The sequence below is a fragment of the Leopardus geoffroyi genome, chromosome D3, assembly GCF_018350155.1.
Source record: "Leopardus geoffroyi isolate Oge1 chromosome D3, O.geoffroyi_Oge1_pat1.0, whole genome shotgun sequence".
In the NCBI taxonomy this organism is placed as follows: domain Eukaryota; kingdom Metazoa; phylum Chordata; class Mammalia; order Carnivora; family Felidae; genus Leopardus; species Leopardus geoffroyi.
This window is the reverse complement of record NC_059339.1, coordinates 75,278,430-75,301,946: the sequence shown is the minus strand read 5'-3', so window position 1 is coordinate 75,301,946 and position 23,517 is coordinate 75,278,430. Positions and strand designations below refer to the sequence as shown.

Genomic DNA, 23,517 nt, shown 5'->3' with positions numbered 1-23,517 from the left:
CTGCCGTGACTTTCGCTGCAACTGTCGCAAAAATGAGGGGGAGGGAAATGATCATCATTTCCATACTTGCCTGGCCTAGGCTGGAGCCGGTGAAGCTGACCGCGTCACCATGGAGACCGAACGGAGGCTAGGGTTGTCGACTCTGGGCAAAGAGTGCGCGGCCGCCATTTTGGTCGTGGGAAGTCTGGTCTAGGCTCTCATCTCGCCTCCAAGTCCCATGCTGGGAGGACCAAGATGGAGGGAAGAATGAAATGGCAAGTCTAGGTGTTCCCAGGATGTCGCAAGTTTACTCTTCCGCCCCCGAGACTCGGTCCAGACACTTAGAAAGTGTTAGCTCTGGAATTTGGTTACTGTTTCCTTCTGACCTCGAACTTAGCTGTTGCCCACGACGCAGAGGGCCAGAGGAGGAACTCTGCTGCTTGGCTACGGAAGTCTGACCTTGTGCAACATTCCTGTAGAGGAGAGGGAATGAATGTACACCGTGTGGGCGGTTGAGCCTAGTGGAGCGTGAGATCTGCATTCACAGAGGCTTGTATTGGGATCCCGGCTGCTCCACTGCACACTCTTGATGTCATCTGGGGCATGATGCTGCTTCTCTTTATTCTCCTCTATGTCCCCACATAAAAAAGTGGGCATAATAATCTCATGGGTGTCTAGGAGGTTAAGCGAGCTCAATAATGTTAGTTATGTATTATGTTTGCCTATCTTCCTCCCAAATATTTGTTGAATGAATGAACGGCAGCCAAGGGAAAAACTGGTGCAATGCTGGTGGCCAATGGTCAGTTATGTTAAAAGGACAGAAAAGATTTTCATTCCATAGCTTTGTTTTTTCTTCATAATCTCACTAATGGATTTATAGGACAAGAATTCCATTGCAATCCTCAGAAGTAAAATGTATGTAGGAATCAGCTGGGGAGTTTGTCAAAATGAAGTTTCTGTTTCAGTGGGTCTGAAGTGGGTTGCTGAGATCCCCCCCATTTCTAACGAACTCCCAGGTAACGAGCGTCCTTTGCCGCTGGTCCTTGGACTGAACCTTGAACAGCGAAATCCTATTGGGATGGGTCTGAAGCAGGGGATTAGGGGATTAGAACAGGGCAGAAACAACTCCCTGAGAGGGGAGCATTTCCTTGCTAATATATCAAAAGAGAGCTAGGAATTGGTTTGGTCAAAAGGCTTTCTGTCAGTTTATAATTCTTGCAAATGACAACCTTCCCCCCTTCCCTTCTTTCCAGTTTAGACAATCCTCCTCCCTGCAACACATCGCAGACCCATCAGTGTTCTGGGGGGCATTCCCCCTCTTCCTTCACTAGGCCTTTTAGCATTCTTTAGGTCTTGGGTGTTGTTTCCTATCTGCTGTTTATTTGTACAGACCAGCTCTGCTGCCACTAGGAGAACAACTAAATCATAATGTTGACCAGGGAAGTCAATGGAACCCTTGAAAATCAGCAATTCTGAAATTGTCTTATACTGCAAATTGGGATTCTACAATTTTCCTCAACTTTATCTGCCTTCCAAACACAAGGGGGCAAGGGAAGAGCAGGGAAATTGTGTTAAATAGAAGAAATTAATTCCTTGGACAGCTGGTTCCATATACTCACTGCCTCTGTTGTGATGATGAATACATTTAAACTGTTAAGTTCATGATCTCCTTTACAAATTACAAGAACTATTTGGAAATATAGGAAGCACAGAGTGGTTACCACGGGACGAGCTTAGACTTCATTTAAGCTTGTTTGGTTTGTAAAGGAAATGTATAAAACATCTCTCCTAGATAAAGCTGACTTTTATTCAACAAATATTAATTAAACTTTACAAAATTACTGTGTTTCAACTACCTTCCTAGGAATAAAAGGTCAATAGGAAGATTAGTGAGAAGCTTTCTGACTACTAACACTCTGGCCCCTCTCTGCCAAGTTTACAAAATGTACTGCCAAAGTCTATATATAAATAAATGCGTGTAATCTCCTGAGCTGCAGAACTAAAATAAAGATTCAAAAGGAATAAAATTCTTCTGGTTCAGAAAAATTCACACATTTTTATATGCACGTATATATGTTTTCCATGTGTAACCTTCCTGAAAGTTAAGATTTGTACCTTCAGTAAGCTGATCCTGAGTATATTTTTTTAATAAATAATTTATTCATTCCTGTCACCTGGAGGAATTATATAAAAATCCGAAAAGATTTGCACAACCAAAACATTCGGTTCAACATATATTTATTGAACCTTAACTGAAAGCAGAGCCGAGAAAGCAAGAATTTGGCAAGTTCAGTTCTATAGAGGAAAGTAGGCTGTGCTTCCCACCAAGGCTCAAAAAATAAGGAATTCTCTCAAAATTGGAAAGTGTTTGGGCAGCTGGAAAGAATGGAAAATCCTCCCCCACCCAAGATATAAGCCTATAATATAGCACAGCATGAGAAATAAGGAGTACATAAGGAGTCGTGGAAAAAAGACGAGTTGCTTCTAGGTTGAGGTGAGGAAGGATAATCACATCAGATTCCACAGAGGTCTACAAAAGTGGATAGGATTTAGAATAGGAAAAATTGGGAAAGGAAAACAATTTTGTTGCTAGTTTTGAAATGAAAAACAACCGTGTGTATGCACGTAACATATATGAAAAGTAAAATATGAGTGTGAGTGTGTGTGTATAACATATATGAAATGTAAACCATGAATGTATAGAAACAGGTAGAATAAACAGAAAGTGAAATTGGAAGTGAAGTACAGGGGACAGTAAGGGGATGCGAAGGGAAACTGTGGTATTAAGACTTTGCTATTTCTGCCCTGTGAAGGACTCCTTCAATGGGTGATATTTGCCCTGGAACGCTCTCAGAGGTTGATATAGTCTTTCTCAGATTCAGCCTAAACTCAGTAATAAAAAATGACATGGGAAAAATAGAATAAGGTCAGATAAGGAGAGGCCTCAAATGCCCTTATGGGCTCTTGGGACTTTATTCCAAAGGAAATGAAAAGGTACTGAAGGTTTTTGATGGATACGTAGAGTGGTGTTTTTCCTAACAACATTACATTTGTGTTTATTGCTGTAAAACAAATTTCCACGAAATTAGTGGCTTCAAACAATGCACATTTATTGTCTCACAGTTTCCATGGGAAAGGTGTTCAGGCACAGCTTAACTGGGTCTTCTGCTTGTGATCACACAAGGCTACAGGTGAGAGGTCAGCCACACTGCAATCTCATCTGGAAGCCCCGCTTGGGAAGAATTTAAATCTGATTCATGTCCTTCTGGATAAATGACTAAGGACACTCAGGTCCTACAGGCCACCTACAGCTCCTTGCCACCTGAGCCTTACCAAAGGCCTTGCACTGCATGGCAGCTCACTTCTTCAAAGCCAGCAAAAAGGATCTCTCTAGTGTGTGTGCAAGAAAGTTGGAGTTACATAGCTATAGATATGGATAGATATAGATAAATCTGTAGATAGTAACCTAATGAAGGGAGTGACAGTCCTTCACTGTTGCCATATTCTCCTGACTAGAAGCAAGTCACAGATGTCACGTGTGCTCAGGGAGAGAGGATTGTACAGAGTGTGGCTCACTGGGCAGTTACTGTACGATGTGTTGGCCACAAAAATCAGCTGGCAGCAATGCATCATGGACACTGAGTGGGAAAGACAGACAGCTGCAAAGACAAATAAGAAGTTGTCATGACTGTTGTTTTAACCAAAAATGTACAGTTGTTACCAGAAATGAACCGTAAATGGAAACCACGGGGTAAGGGTCAAAAATTTCCACATGCCATGTTTTAAAGGTATGGGCTTTAAAAACAAAAACAAAAACTTAAGTATTAATCTGTCTTTAGAGCTTAGTAGCAATTACCCTATAACACACCAACACTTCCTGGACTTCCTAAGTTCCAAGTTAGTTCTTCAAAAGGCAAGGAAATTTGTTCCTCCACTTTATGAATTTTTGCCCAGTGGTCTAACAGTGGCTTCATTATTGTTGTCATTTCCAGGTTGTTTCATGTGTGCTATTATTTTTTCTCCTCTAGATTATAAATCTGTGGTTTGGTGTTCCCCGTAGGGCCTAATACTTTGCTAATTCTGTCCTTTACCTTAGTGGACCCATTTGCCTAAAAGTCATGTCATGGTTGGGGGCTTCATGTTACTACTGGGGGCCCTCCCACTTTATCATGTTGCAGCAGAATAATTTAGTAAGTGTTCTTTTTTTAAAAAAGTTTTATTTATTTATTTTTGAGGGAGTGCAGGAAGGGCAGAGAGAGGGAGACAGAGAATCTAAAGGAGGCTCTGCACTGTCAGCACAGAGCCCAATGCAGGGCTCTAACTCACGAACCATGAGATCATGACCTGATCTGAAGTCATATGCTTAACTGACTGAGCCACCCAGGTGCTCCAAGTGAGTGAGGAAGTGTTCTTTGCATGGTTTTGTGTGATCCTCTTTTACAGCTCCCCTTTGCACTTTCTTACATGACACAAAAGTCAATTGGTGAGACTTCTCTTTTTCTCCTATCTCATGACTTCTGCTAAATCAATTTCTTCTAAGTAACAGGATGTCTTTTTCTAGAAACATCTCCATTTGCTCCATACTTACACCTTCTAGGAAGGAGTGAAGGTGTCAAGGTTGGGGGTGCTTGAGCTCCTCACAAATAAGGGTTTGGGGACCCCTCACAAAGCTACCAGGATCAGCAAGGGGAAATTAGGATAGTAAAGAAGGAGGTGATGACTGACTTGTAGCTTTGTCACGTCCTGCAGCAACAAGGGCTGTAGTCTGTTCTACTAACTTCTCTCTTCTTTTCCCTGTCAGGATGAGAGGACCACAAGAGCCCTGGAAGGGTTGTTCCCCAAACCTGTGGGAAAAAAGAGGATCCATGTGTCACAAAGAGTGGACCGTGGCGGACACAAAGATGCACTGTTCAGATTCTCCTTCTGGGAAAATCCACTTCCCAGCTGCATGGAGAAGGTTTGCTTCCTGCTCCTGTTAGCTTCTTCAAGGTCTCCTCAGCTTTTCAGTGGGGGTACCTATTCTTGGGGCCGCGTTGGCAAATATCTGAGCAAGGCAAAGTTAGCCAAGAGCACACTCTTCCTGGGTGGGGACTCCCCAGTCAATGATTAGCAAGAAAGTGGACCCTCCTTCTCATCTCACTCCACCATCGTCTCCCTCTTCCTCTACTTTGACTACTGCTACTTCTCTTTGACTACTGCTGCTGCTGTTGAAATTTTCTGTCCATTTGAATTGTTTCAAATAAAAATTCACAAAAAAAGAAATAAAGTTGTAATAAAAAAGAGTTAAGAGACAGATATCAACTAACGCAATGTATGTACCTTTTCTTGATATTGATTCAAGTGAGCCATAAGTTAAGAGAAAATGGGGAATTTTAACATTGAGTGGATATTTGATGATATTAAGGAAGCACTGTTAACATTTAAGTGTGATAATGGTATTTTGGTTATGATTTTTATTTATTTTAAAGAAAATGTTTATTTTTGAGAGAGAGAGAGAGAGAGAGAGAGAGCACACATGAGAGCGAGGGAGGGGCAGAAAGAGAGGGAGACAGAGGATCCAAAGCGGGCTCTGCACTGAGAGCAGACAGCATGATGTGGGGCTTGAACTCACAAACTGTGAGACCATGACCTGAGGTGAAATCGGATGCTTAACCTACTGAGACACCTAGATGCCCCGCATGTGATTTTTTAAAGTAATCCTTATCTTCTAGAGAGGTAGGCTAACATAATACAGATGAAATTATATGATACCTGGCATTTGCTCCACAATAATCTGGGTGGAGGGGGCAGTGGCTATGAGTACTTAAACTTAATTTCTATTTTCATAAAATAGTAATTTCTTTTGCGTGTCTTAAATATCTTAAATATAATTTGCCACGGTGGAAAGCGTCATTTATTCAACATCCAGTGGCACTGGGCACTGTGCTGAGCCGGCCATGCAGATAGCACAAGACTGGGTTCTGTGGTCAGATTGCTCACGGTCTGGCAGGGAGACAGTTTACATCCACCATGAGTGCCATGCAATGTGAGAAGTGCTATGCTTTGGTACTTTCTACCAGTTCGATCTGATCCTCCTACCTTCTTCTGATTCTAGTATGCTGAATTTTGGTGGGAAATATTGTGTAAATAGCCAGTTCCTTACGTTTTATTTTTATTGACTGTCTTCAGCGCGTGGCCCTCAGAGGTACTGAGAGTATGCACATATTGCCACTCAAGCATGGACTGATTGATGAGGATGTGTGTGTTTGGTGTATGTGTTTGCTCAAGGGCATAACTGAGAAAGGCCTTTGAATACAGCAAAAGTCTTTATTGGGGGACATTTCTTCCTGACTTGTACATTCTAGCCAGACAATATCTACTATACTACCACAAGCCAAAAAAAGAACTCTCTTTATGAGTGACTAAGTGAACACATAGTTATGTGTAGCCATGTGTAGTTTTGTAGTTTCAAAGAGTTAATTCTAACCTCCAACTCACTATTTAAAACAATTAAAATATGGATTTTTATTCAGAGGCTTACGTGATAGAAATATTTGTCTGTCTGGCCTTCTTAATAGCAACTCTGTGCAGTTTAATGACTTCTGAACCTCAGATATAAATTTCAGAATAAAAAAACTATTTTACATTTCTGGGAAATACCCATAACTGACTCTCAGAATTGCTATCAACTTTCTTCAGTATTTTCCAGGAGGAGATTTATGACAGTGATAGGTCACTTTGTGACTTCCTAGAAAACTCACTCCTGCAAGACACTGCCTAGTGTCCAAAACTAAGGAATATAGTGTTGGTGGGACAAACGTCTGGGGACTTAACAGCATTACTGAAAGAAGCATTTGATATCCAGGGGGAAATCATACTCCTTTGACTGAAAGACACTGCGCCACCTAGGGACAGCCATGGGAAATGGTATTCAATTTTCAGATTCAATAGGCTGCAAACTAGAGTTTGGAAACGATGAAGAAGAACGTCCTTTCTATTTAACATTTATATTACATACATTACATATTTTTCCCTCAAGACTTTAGGAATAAAACAAAACTTACCTAAAATAATTTTTTAAATAAATTTCCCAGTTGATTAAAGAATTAAGCTGATATAAAATATTACAAGTTTTCTGTTTTTTCAGGAATTAGTTGCCAATAAACTATTACGCAGATGTTATTTTATGCAGAATTTTTGGGTAGTTGTAACTTTGATAAGTTAATGGGGGAATTTCATATGGTTTATGGAATTCAATAAATCTGTATCCTTGGGCTTTTGCAAATACAAATTCAGTTATTTAAAGAGGCATATTATATCTCAGAGGAATTTATGAGGACTTCGTTTGTAGAATACAAGTTATTTCTTCATTATATTCTATTATATGCTATTGCTTTTCAAAAAAAATCAGAAAGTGGTATTTCCCCACCTTTTTACAAGAGGACTACATTTAAAGAACAACTGACATCAGAGATTGTATGGTTTTTGCATAGTGCCTTGCCAACAAACACTCAAATATATATGAAACTGGAAAACTGTGTCTTTCTTTTCTATCATGAGAATACTTTTAAGTGATTACGATCAAATTGGCTCAAAAAGGTGGATGGTGGATCAAATAAATCTAGAAGTTAAACTATAAAACTCTTAATAAAAACATAAGGGAAAGTCTTTATGGAAGGGAGAAGGGAAGAAGTAAAAACCCAGGGAGAAATGTCACACTGGTGCACCTAGGCAGATGGGTCCAGAGGCAGCTTCAAACAAAGGTCCCAATCCCTGAGGTAGTCACATGAAACAGAAAGGGCTAGACTTCAAGAGGGTATGCAGAAAGAGACAGGGCTCCTAGACGTCTACACTCCAAAGCCCCACTCCCACTCTAAACCCAGATATGTGGTACAATTTCTAAATCAGGCAGAGGAGGAGATGAGGTTGTTTTTGTTCTGGTTGGACACAGCAGGAGGGTGAGGATTCAGAGTCAAAATGAACTTGAGTTATATAACACAAAAGAACATTTCTTTTACTGCTGCATTTTGTGGACTAAGTCACATTCATATGCATTTTGCTTCCTAGCCATTCATTTATTCGATCAATACTTATTTTGTATCTACCACGTGAAAAAGGCTATGGGAGAGAGAAAGTCATGGATGACATGTCTCCATCAAATCTATTAAAATTTTTTTTAATGCTTATTTATTTTTGAGAGAGAGAGAGAGAGAGAGAGAGAGAGAGAGAGATTGGAGGAGGCACAGATAGAGAGGGAGACACAGAATCCAAAGCAGGCTCCAGGCTCTGAGCTGTCAGCACAGAGCCTGAGGTGGGGCTCAAACTCACAAACTGAGATCATGGCCTGAGCCAAAGTTGGACGCTTAACCGACTGAGTCACCCAGGTGCCCCCTATCACATCTATTTTTAAATTCAGCAAAGTGAGCCCGTGGCAGCTACAAGTCATGATAGAAGGCCTTCCTCCAGTGATAGACTGAGACTGATAAAAAATGGGTGAGTCTAAAGCAAACTATATTCTTGATGAGTTGAGAGAAAAGCCGGGAGTCATTTCTGTGAATGAAGATGTTTATGCATTTCCTTCTTAGGTTTATCTAGGTCTGAGTATTAGAACATATCCCTTTATAAAGCATCCTCTGCTCATTCCAGCTGGAAATGTTCTCTTCCTTTTCTCAACCACTATGGTATGTTATCTGTAGTTCTACTATAGCACTTACCACATTTTACCTTGTTTATTTTTAGCTTTTGTAGAAGTGCCTTATCTCCCTTTTGATGTCCCTGGAAGAAAGGTGTTTCAAAGCATTATCACAGTACCTTGTGCATACCAAATGCATAGTAAATGGTACACGACAGGTAGCATCAAATAATGTTTCTCAAAATATGGACTCCTTGCCTCAGTTACCCTGGATGCCTGTTGAAATTCAGATTCCTGGGCCACGCACCAGCACTACTGAGTCAGAATCTCTGGGTGTGAAACTGGAAACTCACATTTTAATGGGCTCGCTACCATTTGAGAACCATGGATTTCCAGATGTAACAATTACAGCAAGATGTGAGATAGCAAATAATAGGTTTCATCCTGATTCTGGTAGTGGGTGCTACTGAATGGAATTCTGAGGCTGAGGCTGGATAGACCCCGGGAAACGGTGTCATCTAATAGTGATGCCCACCAAGTAAGGGATGGGGTGGGAGGAGCTCACGTGCAGCATATTTGGCGTTTCTGAATATGTTAACCTCAGGAATGGAGAAAGCATATCATCCTTTTAAGAATAATCACAATTTGGGGCGCCTGGGTGGCTCAGTCGGTTAAGCGGCCGACTTCAGCTCAGGTCATGATCTCGCTGTCCGTGAGTTCAGGCCCCGTGTCAGGCTCTGTGCTGACAGCTCAGAGCCTGGAACTTGCTTTGGATTCTGCGTCTTCCTCTCTCTCTGCCCCTCCCCCACTCACGCTCTGTCTGTCTCTGAAAAATGAATAAACCTTAAAAAATTTTTTTAAAAAGAATAATCACAAGTTGGGGCACCTGTCGGGGTGCCCAACAGTCGGTTGTGTCCAACTCTTGATTTTGGCTCAGGTCATGATCTCACAGTGCATGAGTTCGAGCCCCACGTAGGGTTCTGTGCTAACATCAGAGCCTGCTTAGGATTCTGTCTCTCCCTCTCTGCCCCTCCCCCACTCATGTTCTTTTCCTTTTTCTCTCAAATAAATGAACTTTTAGAAAAAAGAATAATCACAAGTCATCCTTGCAGAGGTTTAATGGTAATAAGTTTTTTCTAAAATTTTCATGGACATTCCAGAAAATGGGGTTTTCAGGGTAGTACATACAAATTTAGAAAAAAGAAACATTTTGGGGGGAAATTTCTTCTACCAAGAGCTTTTTCTTTCTCAATGGTATTAACCATTACCTAAATTTCACAGGAGACCAGTTAACTGTGAATATTATTCTTGTTTTAGGGCAGGGAAGAAACTTTGGCCTTTTTTGTAGCATTGTTGTGTAGCACTTTTTTTTTCTCCCAGCTGTGCTTTTATTGTGTATACTGTTTATAATTATTGAAGAGATTTAGAAAATACAGAGAAAAAAAATCACTCAGTAGAGCATCATCTTGCAATAACATCTGATGAAAGTTTCTATGTACACATATAGTCTGTTTCTATATAATGTTGGGTGTAATGTTTGAGGGCTAAGCAGCCTCACAACTGTATAACTGAACGAGTTACACACTTCTCTGAATGTTAGCCTTGTCATCAGAACAGAGACAATTGTGTTCCTGGCTTCGATTTCCACCCAAACCAATGACTCTCAAGTCTACAACTTTAGCCCACTTGTTTTCCTTTAGTTCCAGACGCAAGCTTCCTACCGTCTACTATGCCCCTTACCTAGATGTCATACAGGCATCTTAACCCAGTACAAAAAGCCGCAAGATTGAAATATTTGCGCTATCCTAGACTACTTCCTCTGTCATCTCACTAAATTGGTCCAATTGGTCACGAAATCCTATGATTTTTGTCTGCTAATTGTTCCTCAAATATATCAAGTCTTCTTCATTTCCACTTAGGGTGCTCCCACAACTCACTTCCTGGGTTACCATAGTAACCTCCTAAATTGTCTCACTGCCTTCCATCCTCCTCACTGCTACCTCGGGACTTTTTCTAAAGACACCTTTTTTGGGTAATAATAATAAAAAAAAATTGCCCTCCAGTGATTACTTCATTGCATTCATGTTAAAATACAAATTCCTTAGCTAGGCATGATCAGACCTCCACTTTGCTCTTCAGTTTCATCATCCAGCTAAATTCAAAAGCAAATCATTTGTCACCTACTCTGACATTTAAAAGAACACGCTGATGTTAGCCTACCTTAACTTAAATGCTGATTTGACTTTCTACGAGGTGTGTGAACTAGGGGAAATTAGTCTACCCATGAAATAATAGAACCTACTTCACAGGTTGTTGGGAGGATTAAATGAGCTAATATACACAAAGAGCACGTATCTTGTCTAGCGAGTAATTTGCCAGCTATTAGCTATTATTATCAGCCCCCCTAAACCACAAATCTGCACTGCTGGTTCTTCTGCCGGTAATACACCGTCACCTCTCACCACCTGGCTATCTTCCATCAAGATTCAGTTCAGGGGTCACAACTTCCAACAAGTTTACCCCGTCCCATCCTCTTGTCCCATTTGTCCCAACGTTTCCTTTGCAAACTTGTTACTGTTAACTATTGCTGGTGTCTATCACAAGACTGTGTTTCTAGAAGGATGGATGGTGCTTTCATTTTTTTAGGCGCAGCTTAAAGACAGGTGCATGACAGTTTGTGGATGACTGCACAGAGAGCACCCTTGGGTCACGAGAGCCGTAAATCAATGTACCTAAAGCCTATTTTGTCTAGTGTGGCGATTTGCCCGGAATATGAGACAAAGTATTCCCTCAAGCACTTCTGGGGAAGGGAGGCTTAACACCTCAGCCACTGAACCTCGGGGAAAAAAGGAATTCCCTTCCTACTTTTCTCACCCCAAGAAACTCGGTAGAAGCCTGGGTCTCGGAACCGCGGAGGGATGACGCGAACTTAAAACGCACTGCACCTCTCAGCTTGCGACTGCTGCTCCTCCGCGCCTGCGCGGCTCCTGACAGCCTGGGTCTGGCTCCTCAGCCGAGGGTGGGGCCAGGGGTCGCGTTGTAGGATTGGGCGCTGGGAGCCAAAACGGACGGCGCGGAAATGACGCCTACGTGCGCAAGCGCCGGCGGCCCTGCCGCGCGGTGGCTGCTGGGTGCCGCACGCCTTTCCTTCACTCGCCTCTCCCCTCCCCCCTTCCCATCCCCACCCCCCCCACCCCGGCCGCTCTGCTCCCTGGCGTGACTCGGCACTGAGAGTCCCGGGGAAGACGCCGCGGTCGCCACCTCCTGTGATCAGGCCTCGGCCTTCCTGAGCCTCCCGCTCTTCCTCTCCCGGGTCGCCTTCTACAGTTTTGAAGCCGGTGGCGTCGCGGCCGCCCTGCCGGGCTGAGAATGGTGGGAGTGAAGCCGGTCGGGAGCGACCCGGATTTCCAGCCGGAGCTGAGCGGCGCGGGCTCCAGACTCGCCGTGGTCAAGTTCACCATGCGAGGGTGAGGCCGGGCGCGAGCCCTGTGGGCCCCGCGTGTGCGTGCCTGCTTTCCCTTCACTTTTTTTGCGGGTCCCGACTCCTTGCCGTCTCCTGCTCCGGAATGTCCCGCGCTGGCCGCAGCCCCAGGCCGCTGCCCAGTTAGGCCTCAGCTCCCCTGTTTGTGCGCAAGGGAGTCTCTGGAGGGCACGGAGGCCTGGCCAACCGCGAATTCCAGCCCGGGAGATCTACACCCGTCCCTTCTGAATCCTCGGACAAGGCCACTTGGGGTGGCCCACCTCTGTTCCTTCTAGTCTGTGGGAGTCTTCCTGCAGCCTCTCCTGCTTTTGCCTGTTCCATGCCTTCCGGGGAGCCAGCTGTCACTTGCACCTTAGAAAACCTAAAGTCTTAATTTTCCGAACACTTTGGCTTTCTTCACTGCTTGCATTTCTGTAAAACCTTTAGAAACTTCAGTTGGGGCTATCCAACTAATCCACGTAGTGCTCATTTAATACGTTTTAAATTAATGTTGAGTCCGGTGCTTTTTACTTTTCTTAATGGCCTTGTTACTCGTTTGGTTAGTAACTTTGTAACTTAGCCTCCCTTATGTATGCGGCTGCATCTGATCACAGAAATTACAGTGGGTATATATGCAATGCAGGTATCCAGACATCTGGGTTTGGCCATATAGACTCCATTTTTGACTTGATGGTTAACAGGACAGAGATGTCGACTTTGGTAAATCTCAACATGATTTATTGGTCGCAGAGCTGGTGGATTTTCCATTTTGAGTGTGCAGTGTACCTGTGTGAGAGTGACATGTTGGAAGTAGGCCTTTGGAACCAAGATTTCAGCCAGGGTGTGTATTTACTGGCCTCCTTTTGTGTATGTTAGTGCCTTCTAAGAATTAGTGGTCTCCATTTGACTTACCTTGACCCCCTAGCCTCCGAGTTAATTATATTTACCCTGAGCTGGAGAAATTTACTTGCAGGTATTACTGTTTATGTAACCCATTGAATTGTCCAGGTAACTATATAAACATAAGGCAGTATTTTGAGGGTAAAAAGTGATTCGTGGTTATTGAACATGATTCAGTAAATGTTGAGTATATAAGTGGTGGCATTAGGATTAGATAGTTTTAGGGCTTGGGTGGATGCAGATAGAGATGAAGACAATTAAAGATTTATTCCTGGATCAATCTGTCTCATACAGAACTGAAAAGGCAGAGTATATTGGATTTTATAGGGTGGCCGAGAGTACCAATTTGACATGTAGACTTTCACGTTTATTAAATTGGAGAGGATAAAGATTTCGTTATAAAGACACGTGTAAAAGGAATGTCAAAATTCTATAAATGTATCTTCTCAGCTTTAGCAATTTTGTAATGTCTGTATTCTTTTTTTTTTTTTTTTTAATGTTTATTTTTGAGAGAGAGCGCGCATGAGTGGGGGAGGCACAGAGAGAGAGAGGGAGAAACAGAGTCCGAAGCAGGCTCCAGGCTCTGAGCTGTCAGCACAGAGCCCGACACGGGGCTCGAACCCACTAACCGAAATGTGAGATCATGACCTGAGCCGAAGTTGGGTGCTCAACTGATTGAGCCACCCAGGCACCCCTGCAATGTCTATATTCTTAATATGGGGAATACATACTACATTCTAAGCACGTTTACTAAGTGCCTAGGCCAGAGTTGGAAAAGGGAAGAGATGATTTTAACAATGAATCTCATTTTTAGTTCATTTTCCTAATTCTAGTCTGTAGGAATGTATAGACTTTTGTCCCTCAATGAAATACTCTCTTTTCCCCTTACCATAGCAGAAGAGATGACAGACAGTGATAAATAATTTATTAGTTGAAGTGAGAAAAGTGGGGAAACATTGCTATTAAGGAAACACTTCCGTTAACAGTGAGGTTTCATATAACCATAAACAACTGCAGACATCGATTGGCAAAGCTCTGTGTTAATTTTTAAAAAGGTATTTTGATGCAATGAGAATTTAATTTTTTTATGGTAAAAACTGAGAACAAAGTTTGAATTTAGAAAGCTTTTAAGTTCCAAAGCATATTTAGGTAATTTATAAATCTGTTAAGATTGTATTTTGCCTTAAAGTTCTGTAATATTTTGGCTGTCAATGTGTTCCTCCACAAACTGTATGTGATTGTGACCTCAGACTTTCATAACTCAGCATCGGTATTAGACCCTCAAAATAACTATATCCAATAGATCATGTAGGAAACCTCTTAGATCAAAGTTAATGTCCCATGTTAGGCCAAGAACATAGTTTTCTCTATCACCTATTTCTTTACTTCTTTTCCAACCCTACTTTTAAGCCTTATTCCGTTTTCTTCACTTCCATGTTATATCTAACATTAATTTTACTAAAATGTTGTATAGATTGTCACTGTTTTGCTTAAAAATCTTCAGTGGCTCTCCAGTATTTCAGTGTTTTCAATTGCAACAAAATATATGTAACATAAAATTGACCATTTTAGCCATTTTTAAATGTACAGTTCAGTGGCATTAAGTACATTCACAGTGTTGTACCACCATCACCACTATTTCCTAGAATCTTTTCATTATCTCAGATAGAAACATTAACCAATAACTTTACCCATGAAGCAGTAACTCCCAATACCCCCAGTCCCCCACCCTGGTAACATCTGTCTGTTTCTATGAATTTGCCTGTTTTTGCTATCTCAGTAAGTGGAGTCATATAACATTTATCCTTTGGTTTCCGGCTTATTTCCCTTAGCATAATGTTTTCAGGGTTCATCCATGTTGTAGCATGTATCAGAATTTCCTTTTTAAAGGTAAAAATTTCATCGTATGCATATACTATATATTGTTTATTCATCTGTTGATGGACACTTGGGTTGTTTCCACTTTTTGGTTATTGTGAGTAATACCGCTTACCGACATTGGTGTGCAAGGATATCTTTGAGTCCCTGCTTTCAAAAGTCTTTTGGGTATATACCTGGGAGTGGAATTCGGTTGCACCAAATAGCCATCCTAAATGGGTGTGAAGTGGTCTTGGTGGTTTTGGTTTGTAATTCCTTAATGGCTAATGATGTTGAGCATTTTTTCATGTGCTTATTGGTCATTTATTTTCTTTAGAGAAATGCTGATTCCAGCCCTTTACTGATTTTGAATTAGACTCTTTGTGTTTTTGTTCTTGAATTATAGTTCTTTCTTTCTTTCTTTCTTTCTTTCTTTTTTTTTTTTGGTAAGATTTTATTTTTAAGTAATTTTTACACCCATCGTAGGACTTGAACTCACAACACTGACTTCAGAAGTTGCACACTCTACCAACTGAGCCAGCCAGATGCCCCTATAGGAGTTCTTTATATACTTGGGGTATCAATTCCTTATCTGATAAATGGTTTATAAATATTTTCTCCCATTGGTTGCCTTTCACTTTCTTGATAGTGTCCTTTGATGCACAAAAGTTTTTACGTCTTAATGGAGTCCAGTTTATACATATTTTCTATTGTTGCTTGTGCTTTTGATGTCATATCCCACAGATCATTGTCAAATCCAGTGTCATGAAGATTTGCCCCTATGTTTTCATCCAGGAATTTTGTAATTTTAGTTTTTAAATTCTTTTACCCATTTTGAGTTAATTTTTGTATATGGTGTAAAACTCCACTTTCATTCTTTTCTATGTTGCTATCCAGTTTTCCCAGCACCATTTGTTGAAAAAACTGTTTTTTCCCCAGTGAATAGTCTTGGCACCCTTCTCCAGTGTTGTTGTTGTTTTCTTAAAATAATTAAAATGGCCAACATTTACATATTATTTCTTTTGTAAGAGACTTATTTAAGAATTTATATTGACTTATTCAGTCCTCAAAATAATCTTTGAAATTATCCCCATTTTACACATGAGGATGTTGAGTCACAGGTTGAATAATTTAAGGTCCCATTGCTGAATGCACTGCAGGAAGTGTAAAGTGTTGTCCTTGCTTTTCCCAGCCTAAATAGAAAGGAAATGCAGGTTCATCCCTGTATTGCACACAACCTGACCTTTTTTTTTTTTTTTTAAATATTGCCTTGAATTATTTAGCCACAGCACTGCTTGCAAACTAATCTTATGACCTAGGACATTTCAGTTCATTCTGTGATATTCTTTCCCCACCTGTAACATGGGGATGTTAACACGTAACCTAACAGCATTGTTTAGAGTATAAAATTATATATATGAATTATATACTGTGGTGATGTGTTTTTGTAACTGTTATTTCCATACCGTTACTCTTTAAATATACATTTAATGGTTATAAACAGTGCCAGTTTTGTTGTTATCACTAGTAGGTAAGCCCCAACGCTAAAAGAATATGCATTTTCTTTCCCATAAAACTCAGTGTGAATGATTTTTATTTTAAATTGAAGTATACTTGGCATACAATATTATATTAGTTTCAGGTGTACAGCATAATGATTTGATGGTTATACGCTTTACAAAATGCTCACCACGGTAAATATAGTCACCATCTTCCACCATACAAAGTTACTACAGTGTGATCCGTATGCCGTACTTTATATCCCCATGACTTTTTTATAACTGGAAGTTTGTACTTCTTGATCTGTTTACCTATCCCCTCCCCACCACCACCATTTGTTTTCAGTATTTATGAGTCTTTCTGGTTTTTTCATTTGTGTGTTTGTTTCTGTTCCAACTTTTTATTTAAACTCAAGTTAGTTAACATATAGTGTAGTGTTGGTTTCAGGAGAATTTAGTGATTCATCAGTTACATATAACAGCCAGTACTCATCACAACAAGTGCCCTCCTTAATGTCCATCACCCAATTAGCCCATCTCCCCACATACCTCCACTCCAGCCTTCCTGTTTATTCTCTGTAGTGAAGAGTCTGTTATGGTTTGCCTCACTCTCTGTTTTTATCTTATTCTACTTTTCCTTCCCTTCCACTGTGTTCATCTGTTTTGTTTCTTCCACATATTTGTCTTTCACTGACTGACTTTGCTTAACGTAGTAGACTCTAGTTCCATCCAGGTCGTTACAAATGGCAAACTTTCACTATTTTTGATGGCTGTGTAATGTTCCATTTTGTGTGTGTTTATGTGTGTACAACACACCTTTTTTATCCATCAGTTGATGGACATTTGGGCTCTTTCCACAATTTGGCTACTGGTGATAGTGCTGCTGTAAACATTGGGGTGCATGTGCCCCTTTAAATCAGTATTTTTGTATCCTTTGGATAAATACCAAGTAGTGCAATTGCTGTGTTGTGTGTGTGTTTTTTAGATTCCACATGTAAGTGAAATTATATGGAGTATGAATGATTTTTATCTTGAATTCATGAATGTATCACTTTTACAGATGTGTTTACCATCTGTTAAGTTTTGTTAAAGCAAGTCCTACTTTGTTGTTGGTTAGGTGTTACTATTACCATCCAAGAATAGTGTTAGTGTAGGTTAGAATGTTGAATTCTAATGGTTATGGTAGCTTGTCCAACTAATACATTATAGATATAGATAACATTAATTATATGGTTCAAAATTGCTATAGACTGAATTACAAAGATAGCAGGCCCAGCAGTCCATAGGGACCAGGCAGATAACGAGAGATAACTAGGACATGGTGAGGTCTCAAAGAACATACAGAGAATTTTTCTTAAAAGCAGACTTTTTAATTAAGTATAACATGCATGCAAAATGTACACAAATCATTTGTGTATACTTTGATAAATTTTCAGAGTGGTTACATTTGTAACAAACATGTAGATCAAGAATGCCAGCACGGTAGACCACCCCTGCCCCATGCCTGCTTTCTTCTTGTTCTTGAATTCCTTTTTTTTTTTTTTTTCTTGAGAGAGAGGGAGAGAGAGGGAGACCGAGGATCCAAAGCAGGCTTTGCGCTGAGTGGAGAACCTGATGCTTGGCTTGAACTCACGAGCTGTGAGATCATGACCTGAGTCAAAGTCAGCTGCTTAACCAACCGAGCCACCCAGGCTTCCCTCCTTGTTCTTGAGTTCTAACACTGTAAGTTAGTTTTGCCTGGATTTGAACTTTATAAAATGGTATGTGTCTGGATTTTTTTTAAAAAGAGCATATTCATTTTAATCTTGGCAGTTAATTGAGAAATAACAGAAAGCAGTGTTTAAGCCGCTGTTTTGGGGTATTTGGAACAGCAGTTAAGAGTTGGGATTTGTAATCAAATTCTAGCACTGTACTGCATTATTCTTGACTTTCAAATGAGAAATGCAGGGTTTAAATGAGTTTAAGGGTTTTGTAAATTGTATAACATATAGTAAATGCTCAGTGAATGCTAGCCATTTTGTGTTATTAATAGGACCAGTTATGATTATGTCTGCCCTAATTAAAATATAATTAATCTAGACATTACCTACTTTAAGGTTGTGCCCTACAGAAAAAATAGACTTTTAAAATATCTCTACAGAAAGCACATACATTTCCTTACCATTATGTCAGCAATGTGTTTACACATGTTACTGCTCAAGGTAGAGCACTGACTAGCAAACAGGGAAGGACAGCAAGTTCATGAAGTAGAATTTGTTTATATAGTGACTGTAAACAAAAATCATACTTAGAACCTAGCTTGGTGCTTTCAAAGAAAGCTGATCTTGGATTGGTTAAGAGTTAACCGTTCTGTTGTGGCCCTTTCGTTTACTAGAGTGTCTCATCTTGGGCAAGTGATTTAACTTTTCTGGTCTTCATTTCTCACTTACCAAATAATTGTGTTAAGTTAGGTCAGTTTTAAAGTCTGAGTTTTCTGGGTTTGGTTCTTTATGTATTGCAAAAAGCTGGAGAGTTGTCTGCTTTGTTTTTTCTCAAGAAGCATAAGTCAGAATCCTTACATATCCATTTTACATGTTTAACAGATAAGCTTCCTGTCAAAGTAGCAAAAGAACGCTTTTTTTTTTTTTTTTTTAATGTGTGGACTAGATGATCTCTGGTCTCTTTCACAAGTTCAGAGGCTCTGTGGTTATACACTATTTAAGGGCTGTGAAACAAGACTGCACAGGAGGAAAAAAGGAAGATCCTGAAATTCAGGCATATGTGGGGCATAATATTTTGGATATGACAAAGGTCCTGGAAAATCTAGTCCCTTCCCATTTTATACGGGGAAATCAGGTGACTTGTTCTGAGCTCAGCTAATAATAGAAATTTATACTCTTAAGTGCTGATATTAAGCAGGCAAACATCTTCCTTAAAATAACTGATCAATTCATTTGGATGATTATATTGTGAAAGTATGCCACTGTATTTATTTGTGCTTCTGTGTTCTGTGACTTATTTTCATTTTTGACTAAAGTTACAACCTGTGATGCCTAACTAAAATTAAACAGGGGATCTAGATAAGGTTAAATTTTGAAAGGGAACACTTAATCTTAGTACAGTCATTTTAGCCAGAAGTGGTTTTTGTTTTTGTTTTTGTTTCTGTTTTTTTAACACCGACCGGTTAACTCCTACGTGACTGGTGAATAGCGTGATGATGTCAGTATAATGAGCAAGTCCTGTTGGTTCGCATTCTGTTTTTCCTAGGTAGTGAAGAGCAGAAATAGAAATAGAATCTTTAGCAAGAAAGAGAAAAGCCCTCAGCTATGCAGGCAAGCTCCCTTGCAAGTTTATTTCAATGACGTTAAAGTTAATAAAACACACACACTTGCACCCAGCACTTGCTCCCCGAGGGTTCATTCTCAGGGCTACGCTTCCTCTGTGCAGCCTCACTGCTTCAGAGCTTCACTTCCACCTGGATCGTCATGGCACTTACAGTCCATCGGTTTTATTCATTTTAAATATTCCCTGAGGTATCCTCTAGGTCTGAGCCACCTGCCTGGCTGTCCAAGTATTTCCTCAGAACGTTACTGTTTTTTTTTTCTTGGGGATATGTTGACAAAGTTGCATGGGTTTACATGGCTTGCCTCGATCTTATTTTTCCCGTAAGTCGTCTTCTTTTGAATGCATGCTTGTGCAGAAGGGAGATTTCTTTTAAGAATGAATATATTGTGGTATAGCATAAATCACTGTGCTTCATTTGGGAAACCTGTTTAAATGCAATTAATGTTAAATTCTGTAATCTCAAGTTATTTTAAGATCAAAGTACCTGTTCATCCTAAAAAAACAAAAATGCAGAAGTATGAATAATTTTAAAAAGTTTCCTCTAAATTTTCTCTCTTCCTTTTCCAGTCCCACTTTGCATAAGTAATTAACTGATTATTGTGTGACACACCTAATGTGTGTATACACTTTTTTTTCATGTGGTAATAGAGAATTTTATCATGAGACCTAGTTTTATTTTAAACAGTATAAATTTACAAATTATCCTTATCGTCTGGTATGAATGTGTCATAACATTTGAAACTATTTGTGTTGATTGCCAGTTAGATTATTTCTAATTTTTTACTATTAATAACATTGCATTGAACTTTGTATACATATTGTGAAACTGAGTTAAGTCTTAAGGTAGGATTGATGTATAGAAGTAAGATTGTTGAATCTTGGGTTGTGTTCATTTAAAATTGACAGAGTGATTAATGGCTCTTCAGAAAGGATTTAACAATTTGTACTCCCATCCATAATGTTTAAGACTTATTGATAACTAGAAGTATTTTGCTAAACCAAACATAGGCTTAGTGACTATAAATGTTTGTTTCTTTATAATTTGGTCTCCGGGCCTATTTGAGGATTGTTAGATACAAAAACCTACTTTCAGAAGCACCAAGTTTAATATTTAAGAAGTTAATTCGTTACTAGCTTTTTGGTGTGAGGTTTATAGATGGCACAGGATGAAAATACTGATTAAAATGTTAACAGTGGAGAGACAGTCACAGCTTGGGCATGAACATTTGTGCTTCAGAATTTGCTTTTCCTTGTGTTCTTATCTGCTATTGCTATGATTTTTGTCTGAACTTCTATTGAGATGTAACAGTGTGTAATTATAAATGTGTAGCCTGTTGAATTTTCACAAACTGAACACACACGCTCATGTAATCAGGTTCCAGACAGAGAGAATAATATAACTAGCCTTTTGAAATCTCTTGCATATCCCCATCCTGTCATTAACTCTCAAGGTAACCTATGTCCTGATTTGTAGTACCATTGACTTGTTTTGCCTGTATTTAAAACATACATAAATGGAATCATATAATGTATTACTTTTCTCAGTTTTATTTGTGAGGTTAACCCATGTTTTGCATGAAGTTTTACACCAGTCATTTTCATTGTTGTATAGTATTCCACTGTATGAGCAACTGCAGTTAATATACTCATTCTGTGTTGATAGGACTTTGAATAGTCTCCTCTTTTGGTTATTAGAAGTGTTACTACTATCAATATTTTTTCAAATGCCCTAAAGCAAACATATGTAGACACTTCTGTTGGTTATATAACTCAGAAATGCTGACAGGTAGGCACAAATCTTGGTTTAGTAGATACTGCCAGGTTCTTTTCTTTTCCCCTAAAGAGGTGATACCATTTTGCATGGTCACTAACAGTTCAGTTGATCCACATTCTTGACTATAGTTTTTCTTTTTTGTTTTAGCTATTTTGATAGAAGTAGTTTTAATTTTCCTTTCCCTGGTTTCCCTGGTGACTAATGAAATGAGGTATCTTTTCATATTTACTGACTGTTACGAGGATAACCTCATTTGTCAAGTACCAGTTTAAGAGTTTACCCGTTTTTCTTTTGAGTGTCAGTCTTGTTCTTATTGATTTGTAGGAATTCTTTACATATTAGCAGTCTAAGTCCTTTGATACGTTTCACAGATATTTTTTACCACTTTGTGGGGACTTGGTATCTTAATGAAGAAAAGGTCTTAATATTTTCTAATTTATCAAGTATATTACAATATATCAATTATTTCCTTTTTTCTTCAGTGCTTTTTGTGTTTTAAGAAATCTTTGCTTGTTCCTAAGATTTGAAAGTATCCTTTGTATTTTTTCCCAAAACCCTTATTGTTTTACCTCTCACACTTAGACCTGTAATCCATCTGGAATTGGGTTTTTGTATGGTGTGAGGTATAGGGGTCACGATTCATTTATTTTCTCATGTGACTATCTAGTTGACGTAGCGCTGCTTATTGCAAAGACCATCCTTTCCCCACCGCACTGACATGTTTGATAAATCAGGTTGCTGCAGATAGGATGGATGGGTTTGTTTCTGGACCTGTTCTTTTACATTGGTCAGTTTTTTTTTTTTATCATTGTACCAGCACTGAACACTCTTAATTTATAAAGCTGTGTGATCATTCTTAATATTCAGTAATGTAATTTTCTCAGCTTTGAACCTCAAGATGGCTTGGGCTATCTTTGGTATTTCCCTATAAGTTTTAGAATTTAAACTTGTTAACTTCTGCAAGAAAACCTACTGGGATTTTACATTGACTTCAAAAAATCAAATTTAGGAGAATTGACATTTTGATGCTGTTGAGTTTTCCAGTTTATAAGCATAGCGTATTCCTCCTTTTATCTAGATCTTTAATTTCAGTGAGAACAAAGCTGGGAGACTTAACATTATTATATTTAAAACTTAATATAAATCTGTAGTCATTAGGACAATGTGATATTGATGCAAGTGTATCTAAATTAATCTAGTGGAAAAGATTAGAACAACTAAAGCCAGGATCATCAGAGTTTGTTTGATTTCATATTTTAATTAACAAGTTCCTTAGAGTATAAATTAATACAGTCTTTTGTGTGTTTTTACCAAGCATGTGTTTTACTTTCTCACAGGTGTGGACCATGTTTAAGGATTGCCCCAGCATTCAGTTCTATGAGTAATAAGTATCCACAGGCAGTTTTCTTGGAAGTAGATGTACATCAGTGTCAGGTAAGGGAAAGGAATCCTTTTTTTTTTTTTTTTTTTTTTTTTAAATGTTTGTTTGTTTATTTTGAGAGAGAAAGAGCCCAAGCAGGGGAGGGGTAGAGAGAGAGAGAGAGAGAGAGAGAGAATGAATGAGAATCCCAAGCAGGCTCCTCTGTCAGCACAGAGCCTAATGGGGAGCTTAAACTTAAGAACTGTGGGATCATGACCTGAGCCGAAATCAAGAGTTGGATGCTTAAACGACTGAGCCACCCAGGCACCCCAGAAAGGAGTCCTTTTTAACAGAAAAAATTACATTGGTTTGAAATTCAACATTGATGTCATCCTTCATTCGTTTATCTCTTTATGCACATAGTACTTACTCCTTTGAAGATAGGGAAATGTTATGTTGACATGAATTATTACAAATGTTATTGTGGCTACATTAGTTAAAAACGGTAGTCCCATATTAATTGCTTCTGGGTTTGTTTATATTAATATCTTTCTGATGTAAAACTAATAAGTTGTTCAACTTAATAGGTCACCTGGCAGTTTTTTGTTTTACATTTTTTGTTTATCTTTCGCAAATCGACATTATCTTCTACTGAGGCATTGGTTGATTAGCAAGCCTTGGCAGAGAATTTTTGCTTATAGTTTGATTTGAATTGATCATTGTGTAATCTTAGCCTCAAAGCTGCATACTCAG

The 23,517-nt window shown here is 39.4% G+C and overlaps 1 protein-coding gene and 1 long non-coding RNA gene across 7 annotated transcripts in view; one reads left to right on the top strand and one right to left on the bottom strand.

The window, feature by feature from the left end:
- Window positions 1-3,068: 3,068 nt before the first annotated feature.
- On the bottom strand, window positions 3,069-11,603 carry LOC123587565. Of its 2 annotated transcripts, none has more exons than XR_006707388.1 (3): window positions 11,456-11,603; window positions 4,705-4,823; window positions 3,069-3,638 (listed from the first exon to the last, which is right to left on the bottom strand). It is a non-coding gene; the product is annotated as an uncharacterized LOC123587565 (long non-coding RNA). The 2 variants fall into 2 exon arrangements; XR_006707389.1 differs by having other exon boundaries at window positions 11,465-11,603.
- An 82-nt stretch (window positions 11,604-11,685) lies between these two features.
- Window positions 11,686-23,517, top strand: part of TXNL1 (thioredoxin like 1) — a 34,628-nt gene continuing 22,796 nt past the window's right edge. For 4 of the 5 annotated variants that reach the window (XR_006707387.1, XM_045457404.1, XM_045457407.1 and 1 more), the window contains exons 1-2: window positions 11,787-12,057; window positions 22,742-22,838. Coding sequence is in view for 4 of the 5 variants with exons in the window: in XM_045457404.1 (XP_045313360.1) it covers window positions 11,960-12,057; window positions 22,742-22,838 (195 nt within the window). In the remaining variant the exon portion in view is untranslated. Of the gene's footprint in view, window positions 12,058-22,741; window positions 22,839-23,517 lie in introns of all 5 variants that reach the window. The other variant, XM_045457405.1, reaches the window with a different exon arrangement.